This window comes from Lepisosteus oculatus, chromosome 2 (assembly GCF_040954835.1).
Source record: "Lepisosteus oculatus isolate fLepOcu1 chromosome 2, fLepOcu1.hap2, whole genome shotgun sequence".
In the NCBI taxonomy this organism is placed as follows: Eukaryota; Metazoa; Chordata; class Actinopteri; order Semionotiformes; family Lepisosteidae; genus Lepisosteus; species Lepisosteus oculatus.
The window spans coordinates 22,367,457-22,390,875 of record NC_090697.1 but is presented as its reverse complement, the minus strand read 5'-3'; the positions used below and the strand labels follow the sequence as shown (position 1 = coordinate 22,390,875).

Sequence of the window (23,419 nt, the reverse complement as noted above, 5' to 3'; positions counted from 1 at the left end):
CTTCAGCAGTTGCTCTGTTTTCTATCATAAATAAAACTCTAGTCATTTTCTTGGGATATGCCCTCTAACTCAAGAGGCAGACCCAAAAAGTAAACTTAGAGTAAACTTCACAAGCTGAAACAAGTCTGTACGTTCGCAGCTCTTTTATATTTTCATAGCATGCAACAACTGAGCAATTAGAAACACCTGTCAGCCATTTGTTCCAATATTTAAATCTTAAATGGGGGGATTGAACGCAACAAATTACATTGCTCTAACATGGCTAAACTTGAATACAAAATAATACCTATAAACAAAGGCTGACATTCTGTAGCTTTGCCTAATATTTATCTAAAATACAAATGGCATTAGTACACTGCAAAAATGACAAATTTCATTTCACTGTGCCAATACCTAGCTTTTCACTGTATATCACTGTATATGTCATGTTGTTATTATACATTACATACATTTCCATTTCATTGAAAATAATATTGTCAGGACTGCAGGAATGAAATGCAAGTTTTGTGCTCTGAAATGGGAGATCAGTAGCAGCAGTTAAGTGTGCTTGACAAACCGTTGAGCTAAAACACTCAGTAGCTGCATGGTTTTCATTTTAAAGCAGTTTGCATCGTTTCAGACTGAAGAAACAAGTAGAGTTTAAGTCCACACTGAAGACTAAGCTGAAAAACATATTGTAACTGCTTTTTCATCTTTGTTTTCAAACTTCAGCATGGAATTGTGCTCTACTTGTTCTTTTGTAGCTCTCACTCTACAGCAGCTCAACACTTCTCAATGCTTTTAACTGGGAAACAGAATTAGACATAAAAATCACATGACAAGAAGTAAACATGGAAAATATGGAACCATTCAGGTACTGTTTGGTTTGCTAAGTAGAGATACAAACTGTACTGGCATTGCAGGGATTTTGTTGGAGCTGGGCCTGGAAAAGGACCGCACATCAAAGAAGGGAGCAGAGCAGTATGTGGTGAAACTGGACTTGGATGCCCAGGGCAAAATCAATGCTTTCATTCAGAAATCCAAGATGAACCCATACACATTGTTCATTCTGGTGCATGACCACGCCCACTGGGACCTAAGCAGGTATGTTTTCTAATCTGGTCTCACGTGAAGGAGTCTGATTTTGTTTTTTGCATGAAGTGTCCAGCTTTGCCTTGCCATATATACATTAAAAAAAAGTATAGTTTTAACCACAGTCCTACGATTCAAAAATAAAAGTGCTTTGACTTGTCACAGGTGATCTAAAGTTGAACTTGATCTATTCAAATCAGCAGCCACTGCTTTTATTTCATTTGCTTTGAAAAATATTATTTTTAAAATACAAGAGGATTTTTAATTTTGCATTTCTTTTCTTATTCCTTACTACCACAGTCCTGGAACTAGCTCAGTGGTGATGAGAATTGTGTTTTTGTCAGAAGTCATTCTCAGAGTGAGCCATCATTTCTCGTGCTGCAGATCCTGTAAAGTCTACAGTACAGTAGAGTCTGTATGGCTTGATAGCACCCTCCTTGACATTCCTGTAAGCTTGCCATTGTACAGCAAGACACTGAGGTTGCCATAATGTAGCAACACAAGGATACCCTGGCCAGTTCAAGCCAACTCAGCTGCCAGCCACCTCCCAGCTGTGGGTTTCCATATGAGAAATTCAGGTCAGGTTGGGTTAAGAACACAGCGTAGACTTGTGCCAAGCTACATTACAAGCACGATGGCTGCTTTAATGGTTGAACCACTCGGGGGCCCCAGAAGACTATTTCATGACAAAAACCCAGTACTCCTCACAATTTGGCACTCGCCTTCTTTTGTCACTTTTTGTGGTGTTTGCACATGAGGTTTGAATGTGCTAATCTGTGCTGTCATGTCTTTATGTCACATACAGTGGTCCTTTCACTCCAGGTGACTTGTGCACGGGCCTGGTGGACGGCCTCCTGAACTGCAGAGAAATTAGGGAAGCCCCCAACATCTTGACTCTTCATGTCACCTCCTTTCCCTTCGCTCTCCAGACTCAGTACACACGGGTCAGCCCCTACAATGAGATTCACTGGCCTTCAGCCTACAGCAATGTAAGCCATCAAATAAAGAGCCCAGTCAAGGGAAGAATGAGACACTTAAAAGCTAAAACTCTTAAGTGTTGTCTGGTGTAACCTCTTCAGTGGAATTAGTAACTCTTCTGTGTAAGAAAGATTTAAGCGAGAATAAGTAAGCCCTGTGACAGCTGATGAGTATCCTAATATAAATGTGGCTCACGGATGCTTACTGTGACACACTGTAGTATTCCCATGTTCCAGTCTCTAAAAGCACAATGAAATGAAAACCTCCAGTTGATTTATGAATTGAATAAGTGAATTTTATTCTTATATGGCACCTTTTGATACACAGCATTCTGAAGGCACATTACAGAACTCTCTGTTCTCATGATTATAGAGTAATCATGCCACTGTAAGCAGCCATGAGGGAAGATTGGTATTCTCTGAGGATCTGAACTATGTGGTTTTCTGATTCCTGACAGGATGTTGATTTGTATCACGAAAATACAAAATACTTTGGTCTTTCCGAGTTCATCGATTCCAGCCGCTCTGGAAGCAGCCTACCTCTAATGAGATATGACAACTCCTTTGAGGCAATGGTGATGGGCTTGGGGGAAAGGTACCTTTGAAAATCAATTAAACTAGTTAACAGAAGTAACATAATGATTCACTACATTTCTCTGAAAATTAATCCTGAATCAGTTGATGCAGGGAAAGACATTTTAGTATATGACTAGGTAAAAGCAAATTTTAAAAAAGGTATATTAGAATTTAACATTAAACAAGAGACCTACTATGCAGAATTGCAATGTGAGGAAGAATTATTTTTATTATCCTGTAAATTAAAAAACATTTCACATTCATTGTTGTAACTCATTGTAAATATAATGTGCAGATTCAAAGCCTCACAAAAAAACACATTTTTATTTGCTTGGCTGAATTGTTTCAGTATTTGGTATGTAACTCTCAGTATTTCTCACATTGATTTTAATTTCAATTGGCTTCAGGTTTCCCAAGATCCACAGTGCTATTATAAGAACATATGTCCTAATGCAACATTATGCTGTGGCCATGATGGCAGTGTCCGGCAGTTTGCACCTGAAGAAGTACACATCGGTGGAGACCCTGGAGATTGTCCAGAACCTCGTGAACTCGCCGCAGAAGTGCCCCAGCCGCCACGGTCACATGGTGCTGCTCAGAATCCCATCTCTCCCTCTGGCGAGAGTGGCCTACGAGCGCCTTTGTCAAGTCAGAGAACGGCTTGGGTTACAGCATCTGTTTGAAGTCATCCTGGGAAATCCCAGCTCTCCCCTCTCTGTAGGAAAGCACTTTGTGGATCAGCTGAAGGTAAATGAAACTCCCTTTCCCTCACAGTTGCCTTTTTGTTTCCTTTTTCTTATATAATTACTAGTTAAAACAAAAGTTGGCCAGCCATCTTAAATGTGGTGCTTGTAGCTACTGAATAAGACTGTGAATACAAGTGACACCAAAGAAGAAACAATCATATTCATGAGCTACTAGAGGAATTTATTTCATACCTAAATTAAACGTCTGTGTTCATCTGTCCTCTTTCTGTACAACCAGATGTGGTTAAAAATCCAAGATGCAGACTGGGTCCCTCGAACCTATCTGGAGTTGGAAGCCTTGCCTTGTATATTAATCTTAACAGGGATGGACCCACAGGGAGAGTCGCTTCCCAGGTTTGTAAAAGAACGCTCTTTAATACAGTATGTGTGAGTCACCAGACGTTTAAAAATGTTGAAGGAAACATTAACATTGTAGGAAGGAAGGAAACATTAATTAATTGTAAATGTCATGACACCATGACAGAACTTGCCTCTCATTCACTCATCATACACTCACAATACTATAACAATTTTCTGTGCACCAGTGAAAAGCAGCATTGTCTAGGCTTTCTGGGGGTTTCCTTACCATCCTCTGCTAAGGAAATTATTATCTTTCTTAGCTCTTGTCTACTTCATGTAGACTGGAGTTATAGTCGTGACTACGACATACTGTGACATGCTAAAATACCAGTTAAAAACGGTTACAACAAAGCAGTTGAGCCACTGTCAACATTGTGAAAAGATTGCTCGCCAAAGCATGACAGACTGGATCTTGCCCAATCTAATCTTCATCTTTTTGGATCCCCTGAAAGATGATCTTTGAAGATGAAAATTCATGAGCTATTTTTGTGCCCAATAGGTGGTGAGATTGTGGTTTATACAGCAGCAAAAAGCTTCTACCAGGATGGTAGGAATAAACCTGAGTCATTGCCAATACCATAAAAAAGTATGGGAACTATAAACAGAGATGACCCAGCCCAGTAAATGTTACCTGGTAGCTCTCTTGCCCTGTTTACACAAGTTCACTACTAGACAGACAGACTATTTTCCTTTCAAAAACTGGTATTTTTTTATACTTGGTGCACTCTTTCATTTGATATTCCACTTTCAGAGGCTCTTGCTCTGTAGAGTGTCAAAAGACATATGAGGAGCCTGTATCCTTGTCTGTGTAAGGGCGTGGTTTTAAAATAAAATCCTCCTCCCCAGGTCTCTGAAATACTGTGATCTTCGCTTGATAAACTCCACCTACTTAATGAGGACAGCTCTCGAGCAGGAGTTGGGACTGGCCGCGTATCTGGTGAAGTCCGACCAGCTGAGAGATAAGGCCGCTGTGAGTGACCTCTCAGACAGTGACCCCGAGAAGCTAAGTGGCACTGACAATGAGGATGAGGAGCTGGTTGGTGATGGTGATGGTGAGCACAACCAGGCAATATTTTTCATCATTAGATGTACTGCACTCACTTGCAGAGGCCATTCTACCATGCTAACTACTGTACAGTGTTTGAAAATGGAAAAATTCTCATGATACAAAAACAAGCAGAGATGTTTTCATTTATTCAGGAAATTCTTACATTTTCATTGTGAAAATTACTCTTTGATATTTACTCTTCAATACTCCATTGTTTGTCTCCATGGTATATACAGTATTATGTATTGGTAACCACTTAATCATGTATAGGAGTCCGTTTTATCTTATTGTCTCCCTGGAATTATAACTCAATAGGAACACTTTCTGGTGCTCATGGGTAACCTAATGATTAACACGCCCAGATTTTGGTCTGTAACCCCCAGCACACGCATCCATTTTCTAACTGCTTCATCCAATTTAGGGTCACGAGGGAGCCAGAGCCTATCCTGGCACGCAACAGGTGCAAGGTGGGGTACAGCCTGGACAGAATGCCAGTCAATCGCAGGGCACACACACAGACAGACACACACTCACACCAGGGCAAATTTTCTCTGAAGCCAGTTAACCTACCACTATGTGTTTGGACTGTGGGAGGAAACCAGAGCACCCAGAGGAAACCCACGCGAATATGGGGAGAACATACAAACTCCATGCAGACAGCACCCCAGGTCTGGAATTGTAGCCAGGGCCCCAGTGTTGCAACGCAGCAACGTCGACCACTGCACCACTATGCAAGACATCAATTAAACAATACGACGAAAGAGGATTTAAAGAGAAATTAGGAGCACAGCATACCATCTTCCATCTAACTAGAAATGTTACCTAATAACAAAGCTACAATAGATAATTGAAGTTTAATATCTCTAGGACGCAATGTAAAAGTGTTCATCATCACAGAATGAATGGAGAGACATTTTTATTCAGATAAATCGAGTCGCATACCCATCTGTGTACCCTGCAACATTCAAGTGATCTACACTATTGAAGGACAAAATTCTGTTGCCCCTCAGGTTATGCATTGTACCAAAATTCATGATTTTTCCATTGTTTTGCCACATTTGTCACCGTATAACTATCTGCTTTCACAGGATGTTGTCTCACAGTGATCCCACATTTCAATATTACAGTTGTTAACATGACGGGTGTCGCCTCAGATGTGATCACGTATCCGTAATGCCTGTACTGGTATTGACCCTTCCTTCAGCTAATCATGGTGTCACTAGTTTCCATGACAAGGAGATAGATATACTGTATAGAGCTCAGCTGAACAACATAATTTTTTTCTCTGTATGTTTGCAACAATTTGAACATGAAAGAACTCAGATGCTCTTTTCTGTTGTATTTGTATATTTTAAAACAGCTCTCAGCTCTATAAAAAGAAGTCCTGTAAAGAGACAGAGGTCTTTCTCCCATGATTCTGCTGCCTCATCTGTGTCTTCAAAATCTTCAAGTAAGATGTAGTCTCTTTACTAGAGGGAGTAAAAAGATTTCAGATATATTAAGGGAACCCTACGCCAGAAGCATGACTACGGCTTTTTGTTTAGACATGTTTGTTTAACCGCCTTTAAGGTTCCCATCTGCCTTAATTAAGAAACCCGCACTTGGCATTTGGACCCTTGCACAGTTTTTGCCTCACAGCATTCAATAATAAAACTTTTTAAAATGTAAGTAGCATATTAATATTTGTAAAATACATGGGCTATTCAACAAATTCAAAGCAAAAAACAAAAAGAAAGAAGTAAACAGATAATCTGGAATAAAGGGAAAGGCCATGATTGCATCAGTATTCAAGCCCTTTCAATTGGCATAGTTTGTGTGCATAAAATTACCTTAACGAGTCACACAATTCATAGAGATGATTTGATTCATCTGATGATTTCAGAATAAAAACACCTGCATCTGTGAGCTTCCTTCGTCAGTGAATTTCGAGCATAAACTCAACCATAAAGACTATGGAGTTTTCAAAGCAAGTCAGGGGATAAAGTCATTGAAAAGCACAAATTAGGAGTAGGGTACAAAAACTACAGGCGTCTGTGAATATCCTCGTGAGCACAATCTACTCAGTCATCAAGAAACGGAAGGTACATTGTACCATCCAGACACTGCAAGAAACAAACTGGTGAAGTATGCTGCTGTCAGACCAAAGTGTCATTTCTGGTACGCTTTTGCTAAAAAGTCGAGGTGATCCAGTTGTTAAAAAATGAGATGTTAAAATGGGATTAAGACTGTTTAAAGTCATTAAAGATTATCAAAAGACCAGAGGTTTTAGGCCCAGTTTCCTGTCTAAATCCCAATCTGGCCTCCCTAATATTCCCCTTCATTTCAACTGATGATACTATTTCTCCCTTTGCCCCCTGACCTGCTGCGTAGCGGAGCTTCATGTGTATAATGGCAGCCACGCATCACCCAGGTGGAAACTGTATTTCAGTGCCCACCTTTGAGATGGAAAGCACTACATAAATGGCTGTAATTATTATTGCAATCATTTTTCCTAAGCAGCTGATTCTGCAGGAACTATTAAACTCTGAAATATGCTGACATTTGGAATACCAAGGTTAATGGTAAATCCATTTCAGATCACTAATGACCTGATCATTTTGATCTAAAGCAGTGTTTTCTGTGCAGTTGTCTTGTAATATTACCATATTTAAGGATGTACCTCTCTGCATTTCTGAGTCCTTTTAATATAAATTGATTATCTAGTTACAATTGTTATCTTAAGTATGGTGAAGGCTGTCCGGCCATTCATACGGTAACAGGGAATTAAGATCCAATTACAGTATTTCTCTACTTTAACTCTGCCTGTTTTTTTCTTTAGCACAATATAATTTGTAGGCAAAGTGGTTTATTGTGAATACAGATACTTCATTTCATTTGCTTTCATCATCTATGACATTGCTCTTCAACCTCCCGTTTCCTGTAGAAGAGGTTCAGGGGCTGAATGGCCTCCTCTTGTTTACAACCTTTCTTATGACAGTAAAGACGAACAACCAACCACGTTTCTAATTCTAAAAACAAATTTTAAAACCTACATTGGTGGGAACGTACATTTTTATAATATATTGCAAAGGAACAAGTAATAGGTTTATTCCATGCTGAAAAGAGAAGAAAGAAAACACAACATTTCGGCCATGGAGCCTTCTTCAGGTATGAGCACCTGAAGAAGCACCTCACACCTGAAGAAGGCTCCACGGCCGAAATGTTGTGTTTTCTTTCTTCTCTTTTCAGCATGGAATAAACCTATTACTTGTTGCTTTGCAGCCTACGCATGCTGACACAACTACCCACCTGAACTTTATAATATATTGTACTGTTTACTGTAGGAATTCTCTGCATTTATTATCGATAGCATACTTCCCAGTGCATTGAAAATCACCTCGAAGTTAATGTTTCACCCAAAAATGGCAATTATATAAACCAATGTTTTACAAAATGAATAGCAGAGGTGATGATGATGATGACGATTCTGTAAAAATTAAGAAACCAGCTTTGTTTTGGAACAACAGTGTTTGTAGTCAGCTTACATGGTCGCTTGGACTGGCTGCAGATGAACTCCTATCTCTGTCAAACACTCTAAATGGGATATTTTGCTTAACCCAATATTCCAGGGACAGTTTGCAAATCCAGTGGTGCACCTGTAAGTGACTTCTACTGTAGCGGATAATAAATGCAGCACCATGGATTTAATCAAGATGTACAGCTGGGGCAACCGCAAGCTTGTCCTTGCAGTGCTTTCGTTTGGATTGCATTTCTGCTGCCTAGCAGTGGACTGAATGGTGTCACGAGTAGCGGGAGTTTTTCTACCCTCTTTTCAACATTTTAATGTAAATGTGGTTTTGAGCTCAGCCTGCAGACAGGGATGGTTTTATAGCTGATTAAGCCAGATTCTTCACACTAGTCATCATATTTGCATGTGAAGTGTACTTTTAAGTTCTGTATATGATTATTAGGGATATAAGCCACATTTTGTGTGTTTCTTGTTTCTGATTAATTTCAGTGATTATTAGTATGGTCAAAATTCCCCTTTTGGTACTTATTGATTCAAACCATCTATTGCTTTGCATGTATTGCTATTTATAGGTTCATTAGTTGATGGAGAAATAGGTTTTTCACATTGATATTTGGAAATGTAGTGCCTAGGTGTGTCAGTGCCAGCCATGTTTGAAACGAACAGGAGACAGTATGTCTTCAAACTCTGTCCTGATCCACAGTTCTAAAGTTCATTGTAACTAGAACTGGTTCAATCTGCAGCTAGTAAAGATGCTCAAGAAAGTACTCTACTAGCTGTTCCCCAGCTTGTCTGCGGTGTGCAAACAAAATCTGTTTTTTTTGCAGTTAATTAGAAATCTTCCATTTGCAGTGGTTTGTTGCAAATCCCATGGTTTGCAAATGTAAGTAACTGTGATCATTAGACAGTTTTGAACCATTCTTAGCTGGAAAAATAACCAGATATAGTGAAGTAATTTGTGCACAGATATTTGAACACTGCAGTCGATATTGGGAAAGGATAAGTGTATAAACTAGCACAACCTTGCAATATTATTCAAACATACAGTAACTGTTACAAATCTAGAACCACAAAATAGCCTTGAATTGTATAGCAATTTTATAGCAAGTAACAGAGCCTTCTTTCCTATATCTCATCATGTTCTTGAAACACAAATATAAGGTAATGTAGAATGAAAATAATCCCCTCCACTCCACTAAACTGTTTTAATTCCTTAATGCACAGGACAGCTGAGATAAATATACGATATGTTTACAGCAAAGTATCACAAAAAATAGTGATCAAAAGTAAATATTTACTGAAGGTATGAAATATATTCAGATCCTTAAAGTAAGGAAGAAGTAATGGCATTTTAGAGTGGAAACTGAAACTAGTGTCTGTTACAAAATACATCCCGGTGGTCATTTTACAGTTTAATAAGCAGCAAGCATCATTTCCAACAGGCAACACATGAAAATTGTTCATTAGTGATCATTAGTATAGACTTTCCTGTGAAGTCCCTATGATAGAACAGGTAGACCCATTGGCTGTGGGTATTTTTCCATAGGGAGAACTGGATTTGAACCATTAAATATTAATAAATACCATACCATGGCTAGTTGCACACTTTAATTTTAAACATTGGTCTAAATTGTCAACGAGGGCAATTTAAAGTTATCAAAAACACTTGTCTTAACTTTTCATATTTAGCAGTGAGCAGTGAGCCTCCCACAGAAAAACTTGGGACAAATCCTCATCCTGCAGAGGCCTCTAACCCTGATAGCAGAGTCAGGGACATGGACACACAGAAGCTCAGCCTGGTGAGAGCGACCAGAGAGCCATGCGACGAAACCAGCCCATCCTGTGACGTGCTCGAAGGCCAGAGGCGACAGTCGAAGTCTACTTCCTCAGGTTCTTCTTCGGCTCAGAATTCTGCAGTTTCCCACCCTGTCCAGAGGTGCTCCTGGGCCAAGAGCTTAAACCAGCCACCTATTGTGCTCCTGCCGAAAGCTGTGTACGACATCGTCCTCGCCGTCGACGGCAGCGGTCTGCCCAAGTCAACCTCCTTCCTCCCCCACCACTCGGTGAACTGGGCCAGCTCGTTCCGCCCCCTGCTCAGCAAGATGATGACCTGTACTGAGCAGTCTCTGTATTACCGCCAGTGGACTGTCCCCAGGCCGAACCACATGGACAGCAACAACAGAGCAGAGGGCAGAATAGACAACTTCCATCCTAGAAGACTCCTACTCAGTGGGCCACCACAGGTAGCTCATTCATTAAACCCTTTTCAAAAACTGCACTTCACCATGTTTTATCAGGATAATGTTTAAAGTAAGCCTTTTAAATCTAAACCAGTGCTTGATTTATGTGTTGAAACAGCAGTGTTTCTGCTACAATAAAGTGAAAGTTTCATAAACTGAAAAGTTCTGTATTTCCTGGTTTCTAAACACTTTGATTGCTTATTATCCCAATTCCACTAATGGTTGTCATACGGAAATCAGCATCCATTACTCATATGATCACAGATCTTATCAGCAAGTGATTAACGGAGTCATTGAGAGCAGCGAGCAACAGAGAACAAAGGCTGAAAGATACTGGTGTTATGAGGACTAGGAATGGTAAGGTTAGCTGTAGTTCTTGCAGGCTTTCTAACCCAGGAAAGGCAATCCTGGTCCTGGAGGGCTGGTTTATATTATAAATCTGGCGCTTGTGGTTTAAAGAGCCCTCAACAGCCTGGAATTCCCATCCCTGTTCTAGGCCAATTGGCAGGTTTGCTTAGAAACATACACAAATCGAGCAAAGGGTGTTAAATTTTGCTTTTAATCCCAATTCATATCTAGATGTTTACAAAAAAGGGAATAAAAAATAAATCTTGAAATCGTGCTGCTTTCAGTCAGTGGCCCACAAAATTTGGTAACAGGTATGCAATGGCTTTTTTACTACTTGAACAACTTACTGGAGTTCAATAAGGGTTACATTGCTCTTGAGAGAGCTGCAGATTTTACATGGCGATGTATTTCCAAGAGCATCAAAACCAAGAGTCCAGATTCTAGACACGTTCTTGATCACCTTATATTCAAGCAAAACAACATCTCATGTAAACGCCCAATTAGGTATTATTTTGATTAATCAAGATTAGCATGAATGTCAGACATTGTCTAAAGACAGCCATAAAAACTAAAGATGTGCAGATCCTTATGGTAAGTAAGTCCACTGATCAAAATGACTAAATCTGGCATTTTGACATTCAAAGATATCTGCATTTCCACCTGTTTTTCAGGTAGGGAAAACGGGAGCTTATCTGCAGTTCTTAAGTATCTTATCCCGGATGCTGATTCGGCTAATGGAGGTTGATATCTATGATGAAGAGGATATTAACACAAGTGAGTAATTGGTTCATTGAATCTCTTTTATTCCATGTAGAAAAAATAGAATATATTTTACTGCTTAGAACTCAAAACAGCTAATAACTAAATTTTTATGTAAATCATTGCTTGAAATTAAATATAGTAGAATTAGACAAAAGAAACACTGAAAGACAAAAATTAACAAACTATACTTAAAATGTATGAATGCATTTCTCTGTAAATAAGTGAATTGCAAGGAGAAATGCAGTACACTTATGTATTGTATAAACCATCAATGCTGTTACACTTTACCTCGCTATACAAGCAACCAGTTTTCATTTACGGTATACTACATGAGATGTAGTAAATCCTGCCTGTTTTGTCATTTAACAAGCAGATTTTCATTCCTCTGAGCTGGGCATTACCCAGACTCATCAGATGAATAATTTACTTATACTTTTTTAACTTTTGTATAATAAAGTGCATATACTGTGGTAACATATAGTATCTAATGTTTATTTGTTAAGAGATGTAACAGTGTAACTGCTATAATGTAAATGAGCAGGGGTGTCATTGTTTTCCTACCTGTTGTGTATGCATCAGCTAATGAATTTAAGCATGTTACTTATATAATTAACCAAAAATGTTATTGTTTTTATACGTACATATTGTTCTGTTTTGTATTAAGGTAAAGTTTGGGTGTTTTAGGGAACATTTTTGGAACCGGTAAGGGATGATAATATGGAGTATAATGAGAATTGAATTTCCTTTCTATGAGTTTTTACCTCAAGCAGTTCCTGAGGCACAAATTAAAGTCATATAATGATGGATTACTGTTTATATTCAGTTATATCTTGAACAAACCGTTCATCTTTCTAGATTAGATTCATCAGTTGATCCAGTTGAATATAAATAAATTGATGACACTGTATTTGAGGGGCTGAAAATTCCTTTAATAAATCGTTTTAAATTTGTATCAGTTTAACAGAACATTCCAAAGCATTTTTCACACTAGTCCAACATGAGTCAAAAAGGCAAACAAATACGAGTGTGATCCTGGGTCCAGGTCACTCTCGACTGTATTGGAGGTTCAGAATTGTTACTCAGGTTGAAGCTTTGGTCTCAGGTTGAAAAAGGAAGTAGGGTTACACTCGTTTGAGGTTAAACTGTACATGGTTTTTCATTTAATTAGTCATTAAATCAATAAAAGTGAAAGGCGAGAGACATGGATCACTATTCAGAATCAAAACCAAAGTGTCATGAACTCTGTGGTCAGAAAAAAAGGTCTAGCAACAGCTACTTATACTACTGATAATGACACTAAAATAAATTTTATTTCTCACAAATTTCAGCTGTCATGCTCAAACATGTGTGTGATGTAAATGTTGAATATGAGTGGTAAAGTACAATTTTCTGTTATTAAATGTTATCATCTGTTGTATAGGTATGTTGCTTGGCCAAACAGTTTGGCAGTGTCCTTGTTGTAGTGTAGAAACCAATGTATTTATTTCAGGTGTAAAGGAGGAATCTGTTCAGTACCACCAGCCTGGAGCAGCAAGGCCTAACATTGACATCATCAGAGCAATGCCTTTTGACTACACAGTCCACGATCCCAAGTATGAAGATGTCAGCCCTGTATATTCTCCAGACTTCTCTTTTGGCAGTGAAGGTTAGTCATTTATGATTTGCTGAAAAAGGTAATTAAGACCAGACCGTGTTTTGTTGGCAGAGTTAATAAGGGAAAAAAAATCTTCCTGAACACTTTTGATTTGCCTTGCATGCTTGTGTCTTCAAGGAAGTTCTAGGAGGCACGATGAAGTCTATTTGTGTCGCCGCACAAATAGAATGAAGCTCTCAAAATATGCGGCGTATAACACCTACCACCACTGTGAGCAGTGCCACCAGTACATGGGCTTCAACCCCCGATACCAGGTGAGGTGTCACCTGCGACTGCGTTGTACTCTGTGTTAACTTTCTCTGGTATAAAATTGAAAATAAGCAAAAAAAGCAGTATTCACACTCAACTCCATTTTAATTAATTAAAACTGAGTGTGCTCCTTACTTTTTAAAGTGTCCCACAAATAAGCACACAACTAAATAATGACGTCAATTCTGATGTAAACTGTAGTTCAGGTGGGTAGCTGTGTCAGCATGTGTAGGCTGCAAATGAACAGGTAATAGGTTTATTCTATACTGAAAAGAGAAGAAGGGAAACACAATGTTTCGGCTGTGGGTCAAACCCAAAGAAGGCTCCAAAGCCGAAACATTGCGTTTCTTTTCTTCTCTTTTCAGCATGGAATAAACCTTTTACTTGTTCCTTTGATGTAAACTCGATCATTTGCAAGGTAAAAAGCAACAAACTCACACTGGATTCTGCACCCTAGCTGAGAGCTTTGAAGAGAATCTGGACAGGGCGGAGGATAGAGACTTAACAGGATAAAAATGTTATAGTAGTAAAAGACTTGGATAGCCATTCTTAAAGTGTTTGTACTAGTATACTTACACCCACCATGCCAGATCTTTGTCCGTCTTGCATGACACTGTGGAATCTTTCGACATTAGAAGAAATACCACATTTGTGTGTATTCCCCTATGTCATGTTTCTTTTCCCCAACGTTTCCTCCAGCTGTACGAGTCCACTCTGCATGCCTTCACCTTCTCGTATTTGATGCTCGGAGAAGAGATTCAGCTTTACTTCATCATTCCGAAGTCTAAAGAACATCACTTCACCTTCAGCCAGCCCGGGGGCCAGCTGGAGAGCATGAGGCTGCCGCTAACCACTGACAGGGTGGGTTCTGCCTCACATCTCCTCTCAAATGTCCACACTTTGCCATGGACTAGAGAAATAATTTTCTGCAGAAATGCAGTTTCAAGTTTGTTTCCATTTTCTTTTTTATGTGTTAGAATCCCGACTGCATCAAGAGTCCTATTTTTACCCCAACGACTGGTCGGCATGAGCATGGTCTTTTCAACCTGCACCATGCAATGGATGGCGCCAGCCACTTGCACATACTGGTGGTTAAGGAATACGAGATGGCCGTGTACAAGAAATACTGGCCTAACCACATCATGCTGGTCCTGCCTACGATATTTAATGGAGCTGGTGTAGGTATGTGTCCCGAGACCAACCATGTCATTTGCAAACCACTCTTAATCTAGCGGGTATCTACTGATGTTCATGCTTCACAGGTTTTTATTCAGCCCTGTGAAGAAGCACCTGTCTAGCAGACAGTTAGTAGTTGACTTCAATGTACAGCAGGCTGTCACATCTTGGGTCCAAAAAGTAGACACTCAGTTCTACTACACTGGATGTGCTGGTGTTGTCATGGAACAAACCAGCTCCCTGTAACCTTCCTTATTGAAACACCCTCACTGTAGTAATTAAAGCATACTAGTCTTACTGTAGGTACTATAACTTGTGAACTGTCTTGATTCCCATTAGCTCACCACTGAATAACGCTCTTATCATTTTGCAGGCGCAGCTCATTTCCTAATCAAAGAGCTTTCCTACCACAATTTGGAGCTTGAGCGGAGCAGGCAGGAGGAGCTGGGCATCAGGCCTCAAGATATCTGGCCTTTCATCATCCTAGCTGATGACTCCTGTGTCATGTGGAACATTGTAGATGTTAGCGCAGACAATAAAAGGTTAATTTTTCTTTTACTGACCTTTTTTTTCCTTCTTTGGAGGTGCTATCCCGCTTTTCCAGCGTGACTTCCAGAATGCTTATTCTTTTAGCATGGGAGTGTTCCTCAGCAATGATATTTCAGTGGGCACCAGTCAGCCTAGTCATTGTTTTTTTTTGTTATTTGTTTGGATATTTTTCTTGTAACAGTCCAAATTGTGGCATTGGTGCCTTTTAATTTCTGGGTTCTGTCTTGGCAATTGATGCAAAATTGCCAAATCCACTTAAATGTAGATGTACTGTATGTGTTTGGCAGGGTGTTTCACTTTGTTAAGGCTGTAACCGTCAATATGCCAGACGTTTCTAGGAGGGTGGCCATTTCTCTAAATACCTACTATTTCTATAGTGACTCACACTTTAAATTGACTTTAAATGAAAATACTATTGCTACTGTAGTGATATCAAAGTTTTATTACAGGACAGCACATCAGAATGGCATATATACCTGTATATGAAAAGCGGAAGAGTACATAGTGTATAGATTTGTAAAGGTATTGCCTTTGAATGTGAATGTTTTTAATGTGTAAGGTTAAGAACTTAAGTGCACTTCCATATAGTTTCCACCTGTGTCCTCTGGAGCATGTTTCACTTTGAAGAAAATGTCTGCTGGGTTGACTTTGTCAAAGTGATTCAGGATTTTGAATACTTGGTTAAGGTCCCCTTATGGTCTTCTCTTTTCAAAACTGAAAAGGTTCAGTTCCTGCAGTTTGTCAGCGCAGGGGCACATTCCTTGAAGCCCCAGAATGTATCTGGTTCCTTTCCTGTGGAGTGATTCCAGAGCAGCAGTACCTGTTATTTAACATGGTGGCCAAAATTGTAAATCAGGTACCATGTTAACATATCCCCTCTTCCTTTAAGGTCTTTATCTGTATGTCATAACTTTTTTTCTGCCTCTTTTAGGCTGGAGATTTTTACACAAGTGCAGTTTTTCCAGGCTTTTTCAGTGAGGCCTCTTTGGCTGTCTCTGGGACCCACAGGGTCCCTTACCTGAGCCTCAGCAGTAGCAGCTCTGTGGGCCAGAGGCTCACCTCCCTGCCCGTCTTCTTCTCCACAGCCAGCCCACAGCCGTGGAGAGGAACGTGTCTTTGAAACACGTCTTGCAGCACATCGAGGGGACCCCAGGTGTCACGCTGTACGGCATCTGCGGGATGCGAAAGTGGTCGAGCCGAGGCAGCGCCGCTCCGAGCAAGGAGCCCTTCTCCCGCTGCCACGTTCACGACTTCGTCCTGCTCAACATTGACCTCACCCAGAACGTCCAGTACAACCAGAACAGGTGGGCCTGGAGGTGTCGACCCGAGCCACGCCAAGCCCAGCGAGAGACCACCACCAAGGTTCCCGGCGAGGGCAGGCCATGAGGCCTAGCTGGGCTGCTCGGTAGTTAGCACCTCATCGATCCGAGGATCGCATCCAGCCGATTTCTCGAAAGCAGCAGCGAACTCTGCGGTTCACCAGGCGGTGTGCAGCGCCGCACTTTTGAATTTTATGAATGGCTTTATGAATGTATATGCAAGACACTAAAAATTGTGCTCTTCTTCTCATGCCAGTGTCTTCAGCATTTCTATACATTTTTTCAAATAAGAAGAATTCAAATTCAAAGAATTTTTCTTTTTCTCGTGCAAACCACTGCAGTCCATTAAAAACGTTGTCTAGAATGTCTTCAGGCTGTTTTAAAATGATATGCAGCTTGGACATAATTTTATATTTCAGAAGCAATTCATAAATTAACCGCAGCTTTTACAGAAAATTGTATTGGTAAACAAAGGACTTTAAATAGGTCTAATTTAATTTATTATTATTTATTATTATAATATTTAACATATTTGTAATGTTCCGACAATAGGTTCACAAGACTTGTCTCATATCCTCTTCGGCTCTGTCAGTTCCTGCTTCTTTTGTTAAATTTTTATCTTTTTTATTTGCTCTTGCGTATATTAAATATCTTGTGCCTCATTTCTTTCCTCAGGTTTACCTGCGATGATATAGATTTCAACCTCCGGGTGCACAATGCTGGTCTGCTGATATGCCGGTTTAATAATTTCAATGTTATGAAGAAGCAAATTGCTATTGGGGGACATCGCACTTTCATCATCAAGTCCAAGGTAAGTGAGCTACACATTGCAATGTATTGCATGTAAGGAGAGTCAGTTTGCAGCCCTCTATTACAAAATCAGGTTGAAAGCATATATGATACTAGCTTACAGCTGTGTAGCACTTTATGAATTAGAAGGCGACACCACCACTTGGTTTGAATATCCTGATCCAGAATATCAGAGGGAAGCATGCCAGCTACTGGTCCACCAGCACCACTCACACCAGATACCTGGTTTTCCCAGGAGGTCTCCCAACTCTAGATTAGTAACAACATTGTGATACAAGATACCTTGGTACCACTGCTTTTTTTCAATGCACAGCTTTTCATTTTTGTCATGTATTTTACATGCAGTATCTTACCTGTGGTATCTAGGATTCAATTAGAAAGAGTGATAGGTTTGAAAAAAAGTTGGTGTTCATCTGTAAAAAACAGGATAATTAAAGAAGGGAAGCTTTATTTGGAATAAACATTTCTTTAAAATTGTCCCTCCATGCACCTGAGAAGAGTTGAACACTGAATTTAAACAAAAGAAAACCTTACAGTATAACGGTTATGCATGTGATTGTCAGGTAATTGTAGATTGTAAAAAGAGTACCACTAGAAACCAGGGAAAACTATTCTAGATGCAGGAAAACCTATATAAGAATTATGCATTTGCTATTCAAAGGGACCAACCAATTGTTTGAATGTCACTTTATGGTGTGCAAATGATCAAAGTAGAAGCATTTTAAGTTTCAGTTACTTAATTTAGGGGTGTAAATCACAATGGGCTTCTCTGCTGGTGCTTGACAGGAGCAATTCAATATTTTTAGTCTTGTAATATGTACATTACTTTGACATAAGAATTACAGTCACAGATTCTCTGTAGTGTATACAGTGGTGTGGTCCAGATTTATAGATTTTGCCGAGATCTCATCCTTTTCATATTCATTTAAAGATTAGATACTTTGGACATTTAGTTTTTGTACTTTTGTAAGAAATTAAAACAAAAGAGACAATATTGAAATATGTTGATTGTGTAATTCAGAATTGTAAACTCACCTTTGGTAGCAGTTACAGCACAAGTCTTTTTGGGTAAGTCTCTTCCAAGTTTGAACACCAGCTTGGTGCAATTTTTGCCCATTCTTTTTAACAGATTTGCTCAAGCTCTTTCAAGTTGCATGAGGTTTGCTTGTGGAAAGCAGTTTTCAAGTTCTTCCACAAATTCTTAGTGGAATTAATGTCAGGACTTTGACTGGGCCACTCAAGAATATTCTCTTTCTTATTAGTAAGCCACTCCACTGCAGCTTTGGCGTTGAGATTTGGGTTATTGTCCTACTAAAAGGTGAACTTTTGTCTCATTTTCAGTTAAAGTCTGGAGTAGGTTTTCCTCTTAGATTTGCAAGTGCTTTTCTTCATCTATATTCCCAATCTGTCTTGACAAGCTTTCCAGTTCTTGCTGATGAGTAGCAAATCTATAACATCACGCAGAAACCACCTCGCTTGACAGTAGTGATGGTGTTGACTGAGTGATGCACTATGTTGAGCTTTATCTTGTCTGATCACAAAAGCATTTGCCATATGTTTGCAGTATCACTCAGGTAGCCAGCAACCAGCAGTCATATCACTCTGCAACTCACAACTGGCACCTCACTGAAGCTAAGCAGGTTTGAGCCTGGTCAGTACCTGAATGGGAGACCTCCTGGGAAAAACTAAGGTTGCTGCTGGAAGAGGTGTTAGTGGGGCCAGCAGGGGGCGCTCACCCTGCGGTCCATGTGGGTCCTAATGCCCCAGTATAGTGATGGGGACGCTATACTGTAAACAGGCTTCGTCCTTCGGATGAGACGTAAAACCGAGGTCCTGACTCTCTGTGGTCATTAAAAATCCCAGGGCGTTTCTCATAAAGAGTAGGGGTGTAACCCCAGCGTCCTGGCCAAATTTCTCATTGGCACTTACCAATCGTGGACTCTTAATAATCCCCATCTATGAACTGTCTTCCCCAAACTGATAGCTGGTGTGTGGTGAGCGTTCTGGAGCACTATGGCTGGCGTTGCATCATCCAGGTGGATGCTGCACATTAGTGGTGGTGGAGGGGAGTCCTCATTACCTACAGTGTATAAAGCTCTTTGAGTTGAGTGTCCAGAAAAACGCTATATAAGTGTAAGCAATTATTATTATAATTATTATTATTAGGTGCTTTGTTGCAAACTCCATGGCAGGTGTGAGATGGGTCCTTTGTCCTAGTTGTGTGGAGTGACTGGTATATTGTTGACTCGTGCACATTTTCTCCGGTATCAGTTACTTTTAAAGAACCCTTTCGCTCTTTCAAAGTCAGTGTTGGCCTCCCTTATCAGGGACAGCCAGATCTAGGCAGTGTCTGGGCAGTATGATACACATTCCACTTTTCAATGATTGGTTTCACTGTTTTCGAAGGAATATTCAGTGTTTTTTTTTTTCTTGACAGGTTTTCCTGTCTTTGTCTTAATCTGTTGTTTTCTACAACTTAATCTCTGAGTTGTTTATAAAAAGCTCTTTGGTTTTTCTGATTGAATCTTTGCTTGGAATGAACTCCCTCATTTAAAGTAGGACCCTTACAGGTGTCTTTATTATGAAATCATGTGAACCATTATTAGTGCACACAGAGGACACTCAATTGTGTGGCTCATTAAAGGTGATTTTTTGCACCTTTAGGTTTGCCAGAGCAAATGGTTTAAATACTTATTCAGTCATAACCTTTTAACTTTCATGTTACCTATTTATTTTTGTTTTCTTTTTTTAATGTGTTTAGTAGGTAGTTTATATAACAAATATTAATTTCTACTTCAAAGTGATATGACTAGTCTTTAAAGGAACAGTGTTAAGTCTATGGAAGGGTATGAATACTTTTGGGAGGAACTATGCAAAGTTATGTTAGTCTTTTCGGAGTTGTTCTTCACATGTTACATTCATCATTTGCTAAAACAAACAGACAGCAGACAGCTGAAAGCAAGTTAAAATGTGCTCAACGTGGCAAATCCTCATGAAAACGGATGTTTCCTTGGGATTGTGAACAGAATAAATAGTGGACGTTCTTGTCCCCTGAAAACAGGTTTGTGGTTCGTTACAGGTGAATGATGTGCCGTCTACTGTACCTCCCTCGCAGTACATCTGTGCTCCTGACAGCAAACACACTTTCCTGTCGGCACCTGCGCAGCTGCTGCTGGAGAAGTATCTGCAGCACACCAGCCAGCGGCTTTTCCCATTGTCTCTGAGGAACTATAGTCACCCTGTGCTGTCCGTGGACTGCTACCTCAACCTGGGCCCAGAGGTACTTTAATCTTCCATTATCCCAATTTATTTCGCACACCTCTTTTTCTGTCTGAACATAGACCTCACCTACCATACTGTATATCTACAAAACAGTATTGTTGTTGTGCACTTACAGGAAAATCACACTTTCCACATAGTGGCTTTTTACATCTAAAAGCAACTTGTAAACTCAAAATGCTTTATGAAGGTAAACTTTCAAATTCAAACATTTTTAAAATGACTGCGGAAAAATAGAAGTGGATCCAGCTCGAAGCTTTGTTTTTATTTGAACAACTCCTTTAGAAGCAAAACTTTGGGATTTCCCTCTTTATTTAACATGCACACAATGAATAAAAACACTAGCCGTTAACAGCTGTTAAAGCTGTTAAATTAAAAAATCTATATGTTATTCAACTGATTCGCATTCTTATTTTGTACTTACAGTCTATTACTAATTGGAGATGTCACAATGATTACCCATCAAAGCCACCATTCGGAAGATTTAAATCCATTGTATCAACTCTGCTAAGTACACTAAAGGATAATTTCCACTCTAAAACAATTTTTAAGTCTGCTTTTAAAATGATGCCACATGTAGGAAAAACTTGTACAAACACCTACTTCATTTTCTACAGTGTCGAGAAATCAACGTAATGATACAATATGCGGACATGATAATACCTGCTGCGCATCCTAAACCACGGTTTAATGAGGAGTGTTATATCAAGGTTGCACTGTGTATCTCTGTGTCATTGCCTGATACATTATATGTTTCCTGAACACGTCTTTGTCAACTGTGTGTGCTTTCAGGTGACTGTGTGCTATGTAAGCTCTCGGCCTCACTCCATTAACATCAGCACTGCTGGGCTGCTCTTCAGTGGCCTGCTCCTGTACGTCTGTGATTCCTTTGTGACACCTGGCTTTCTGAAGAAGTTCCATTTCTTAAAAGGTGAGTATTTAATGCGTGTTTTAGGTGAGATCTTAAGCTTTAAAATATCAGCAGCAGGTCACAAGACGTGTGTGAGATGTCATGATCATGAAACAAGCTTATCAAGTAAAAGAAAAATAGTTTAAAAAAATGAATGTAAATAAAAAAATATTTCTGTAAATGACATGAAAATTAATAACTTCTTAATATGGAAGAAAAACTAAATATTTTATCTGACTTGAAATCAGATACAAAATTAACTTTATTAAATCTATGGCTTGAAGTCTCACTGATATAGGTGTCTGCTTGAGAAAACACCATTGGTAGAAAATAAAAAGATTTACACCCTGGCAGAGGCCTGTTTTTTCTATCGGCGGGTTTTGAAAGGTTTCGGTGGAGTGCTCTGCTCTGCCCGTCCCTGACCGCCAGCTGCTTTCGCGCACACACGTTTAGGTGCGGCTCTGTGCGTGATCTGCCAGGACCGCAACTCGCTGCGCCAGACGGTGGTCAGGCTGGAGCTCGAGGAGGAGTGGAGGCTGCGCCTGAGAGACGAGTTCCAGACCGCCAACTCCAAAGAGGACAAGCCCCTCTTCTTTCTCACGGGCAAGCATGTCTGAGCCTCTCCCGCCTGCAGGCACAACTGACCCGCAGACCTTAAAAAGCATCACGTATAAAAAGCTGCGCTCATGAAGTGACTGAAATAAAGGGGACATCATCCAAAGCAGATCTTTACTATACTCATATACTCACTACTTGTTTCTGTGATTTGGACAAGTAGAAACCTGGAGAACCGATGTTGTGCGAGTGTTTTTAGAAGCTTATGCCCATTGCGAAAAGACCTTTATCCTGTAATATACTGGAATATGGATGGACATTTGTGTGGAAAAGAAGTAGGCTAGTTTGATCCCTGCCAGCTCCAGCTGTCATGAGTCCTGGATAGTTCCCTCTTGAAACAGGACTAGTGTAACTGGGATAAAGGTCACACTCACTCATATGAGTTTGTAAATGATACGAACGACCCTGCAATTCTTTTGATTATGCCTGGCATATCATACATTTGTATTGTAAAATATTGCTGCTGTATCGTAGAATGGATGTTGAACCAAATAAGTATCCTGTAGATTTTTTTGCACAAATATTTTTTAGAAGGTCACAGCTTTTTCCTTTTTTTGTCAGATGTATTTGTTAGGAAAGTGATATATTTGTATATTGTAAAATATTTCAGTTGTAAAGTGTGGAAATTATTTTTTGTATTTTATAAAATGTACTTATCTCTGTAAATCTAGGCTGAATTTCGTGAGGGTAGTCACTTACATAATACCATTTTTATTCAAACTTATTAGATTTCAGGTTCCCTCCCAGAAAACAACATTAAAAAATCTTCTAAATCATATAATTAATGACTGTTTTTTTTCTTTTTTTTAATCTATTTTAAAATATCAAGGTTTTTTCTTGCTATAATCTTCCAGTGGATTTACTGACTAAAATAGCCGTTTGGCTAACATTTTAATGAGTTTTAAAGTAGTCTATTAAAAAAAAATGTAGTTCACTTGGTTATGTTTTCTTTGCTGCTGTAACCAAATTAGACTTTTATTTAATGTTAACTGGAATTAAACTCTGCCACATTTTAGTGTACAGCAGATTTCAGAAAAATGAACGATCCTATGCAATAGCATATGTATGTCACAGGGGGGCGTTTTAGTTTCCCTGAGGAAACAGTACAGGGAAATGAGAAGACTAGACAAAAAACAGTTCCTTTTCTATATTATCTGCTTTATAGTAAGTCCCCCCTTTTCCATTTTTGGCTTGTTTTCCCCCATCCAGTGGGACAAAGCAT

General features: G+C 39.5%; 1 protein-coding gene across 4 annotated transcripts in view; it reads left to right on the top strand.

Annotated features, from left to right (window-relative positions):
* Positions 1-22,982, top strand: part of greb1 (growth regulating estrogen receptor binding 1) — a 56,278-nt gene extending 33,296 nt beyond the window's left edge. For 2 of the 4 annotated variants that reach the window (XM_015352133.2, XM_015352108.2), the window contains exons 15-33: positions 903-1,083; positions 1,877-2,060; positions 2,507-2,643; positions 3,032-3,371; positions 3,609-3,724; positions 4,577-4,782; positions 6,139-6,228; positions 9,976-10,529; positions 11,546-11,648; positions 13,126-13,281; positions 13,408-13,544; positions 14,239-14,400; positions 14,517-14,721; positions 15,089-15,257; positions 16,350-16,568; positions 17,259-17,394; positions 20,455-20,673; positions 21,465-21,603; positions 22,036-22,982. In XM_015352133.2, coding sequence (XP_015207619.2) covers positions 903-1,083; positions 1,877-2,060; positions 2,507-2,643; positions 3,032-3,371; positions 3,609-3,724; positions 4,577-4,782; positions 6,139-6,228; positions 9,976-10,529; positions 11,546-11,648; positions 13,126-13,281; positions 13,408-13,544; positions 14,239-14,400; positions 14,517-14,721; positions 15,089-15,257; positions 16,350-16,568; positions 17,259-17,394; positions 20,455-20,673; positions 21,465-21,603; positions 22,036-22,199 — 3,617 coding nt within the window. In that variant the 3' untranslated portion in view covers positions 22,200-22,982. The remainder of the gene's footprint in view (positions 1-902; positions 1,084-1,876; positions 2,061-2,506; positions 2,644-3,031; positions 3,372-3,608; positions 3,725-4,576; positions 4,783-6,138; positions 6,229-9,975; positions 10,530-11,545; positions 11,649-13,125; positions 13,282-13,407; positions 13,545-14,238; positions 14,401-14,516; positions 14,722-15,088; positions 15,258-16,349; positions 16,569-17,258; positions 17,395-20,454; positions 20,674-21,464; positions 21,604-22,035) is intronic. The other 2 variants (XM_015352117.2, XM_015352124.2) reach the window with 2 other exon arrangements.
* The last annotated feature ends 437 nt before the right edge of the window (positions 22,983-23,419 follow it).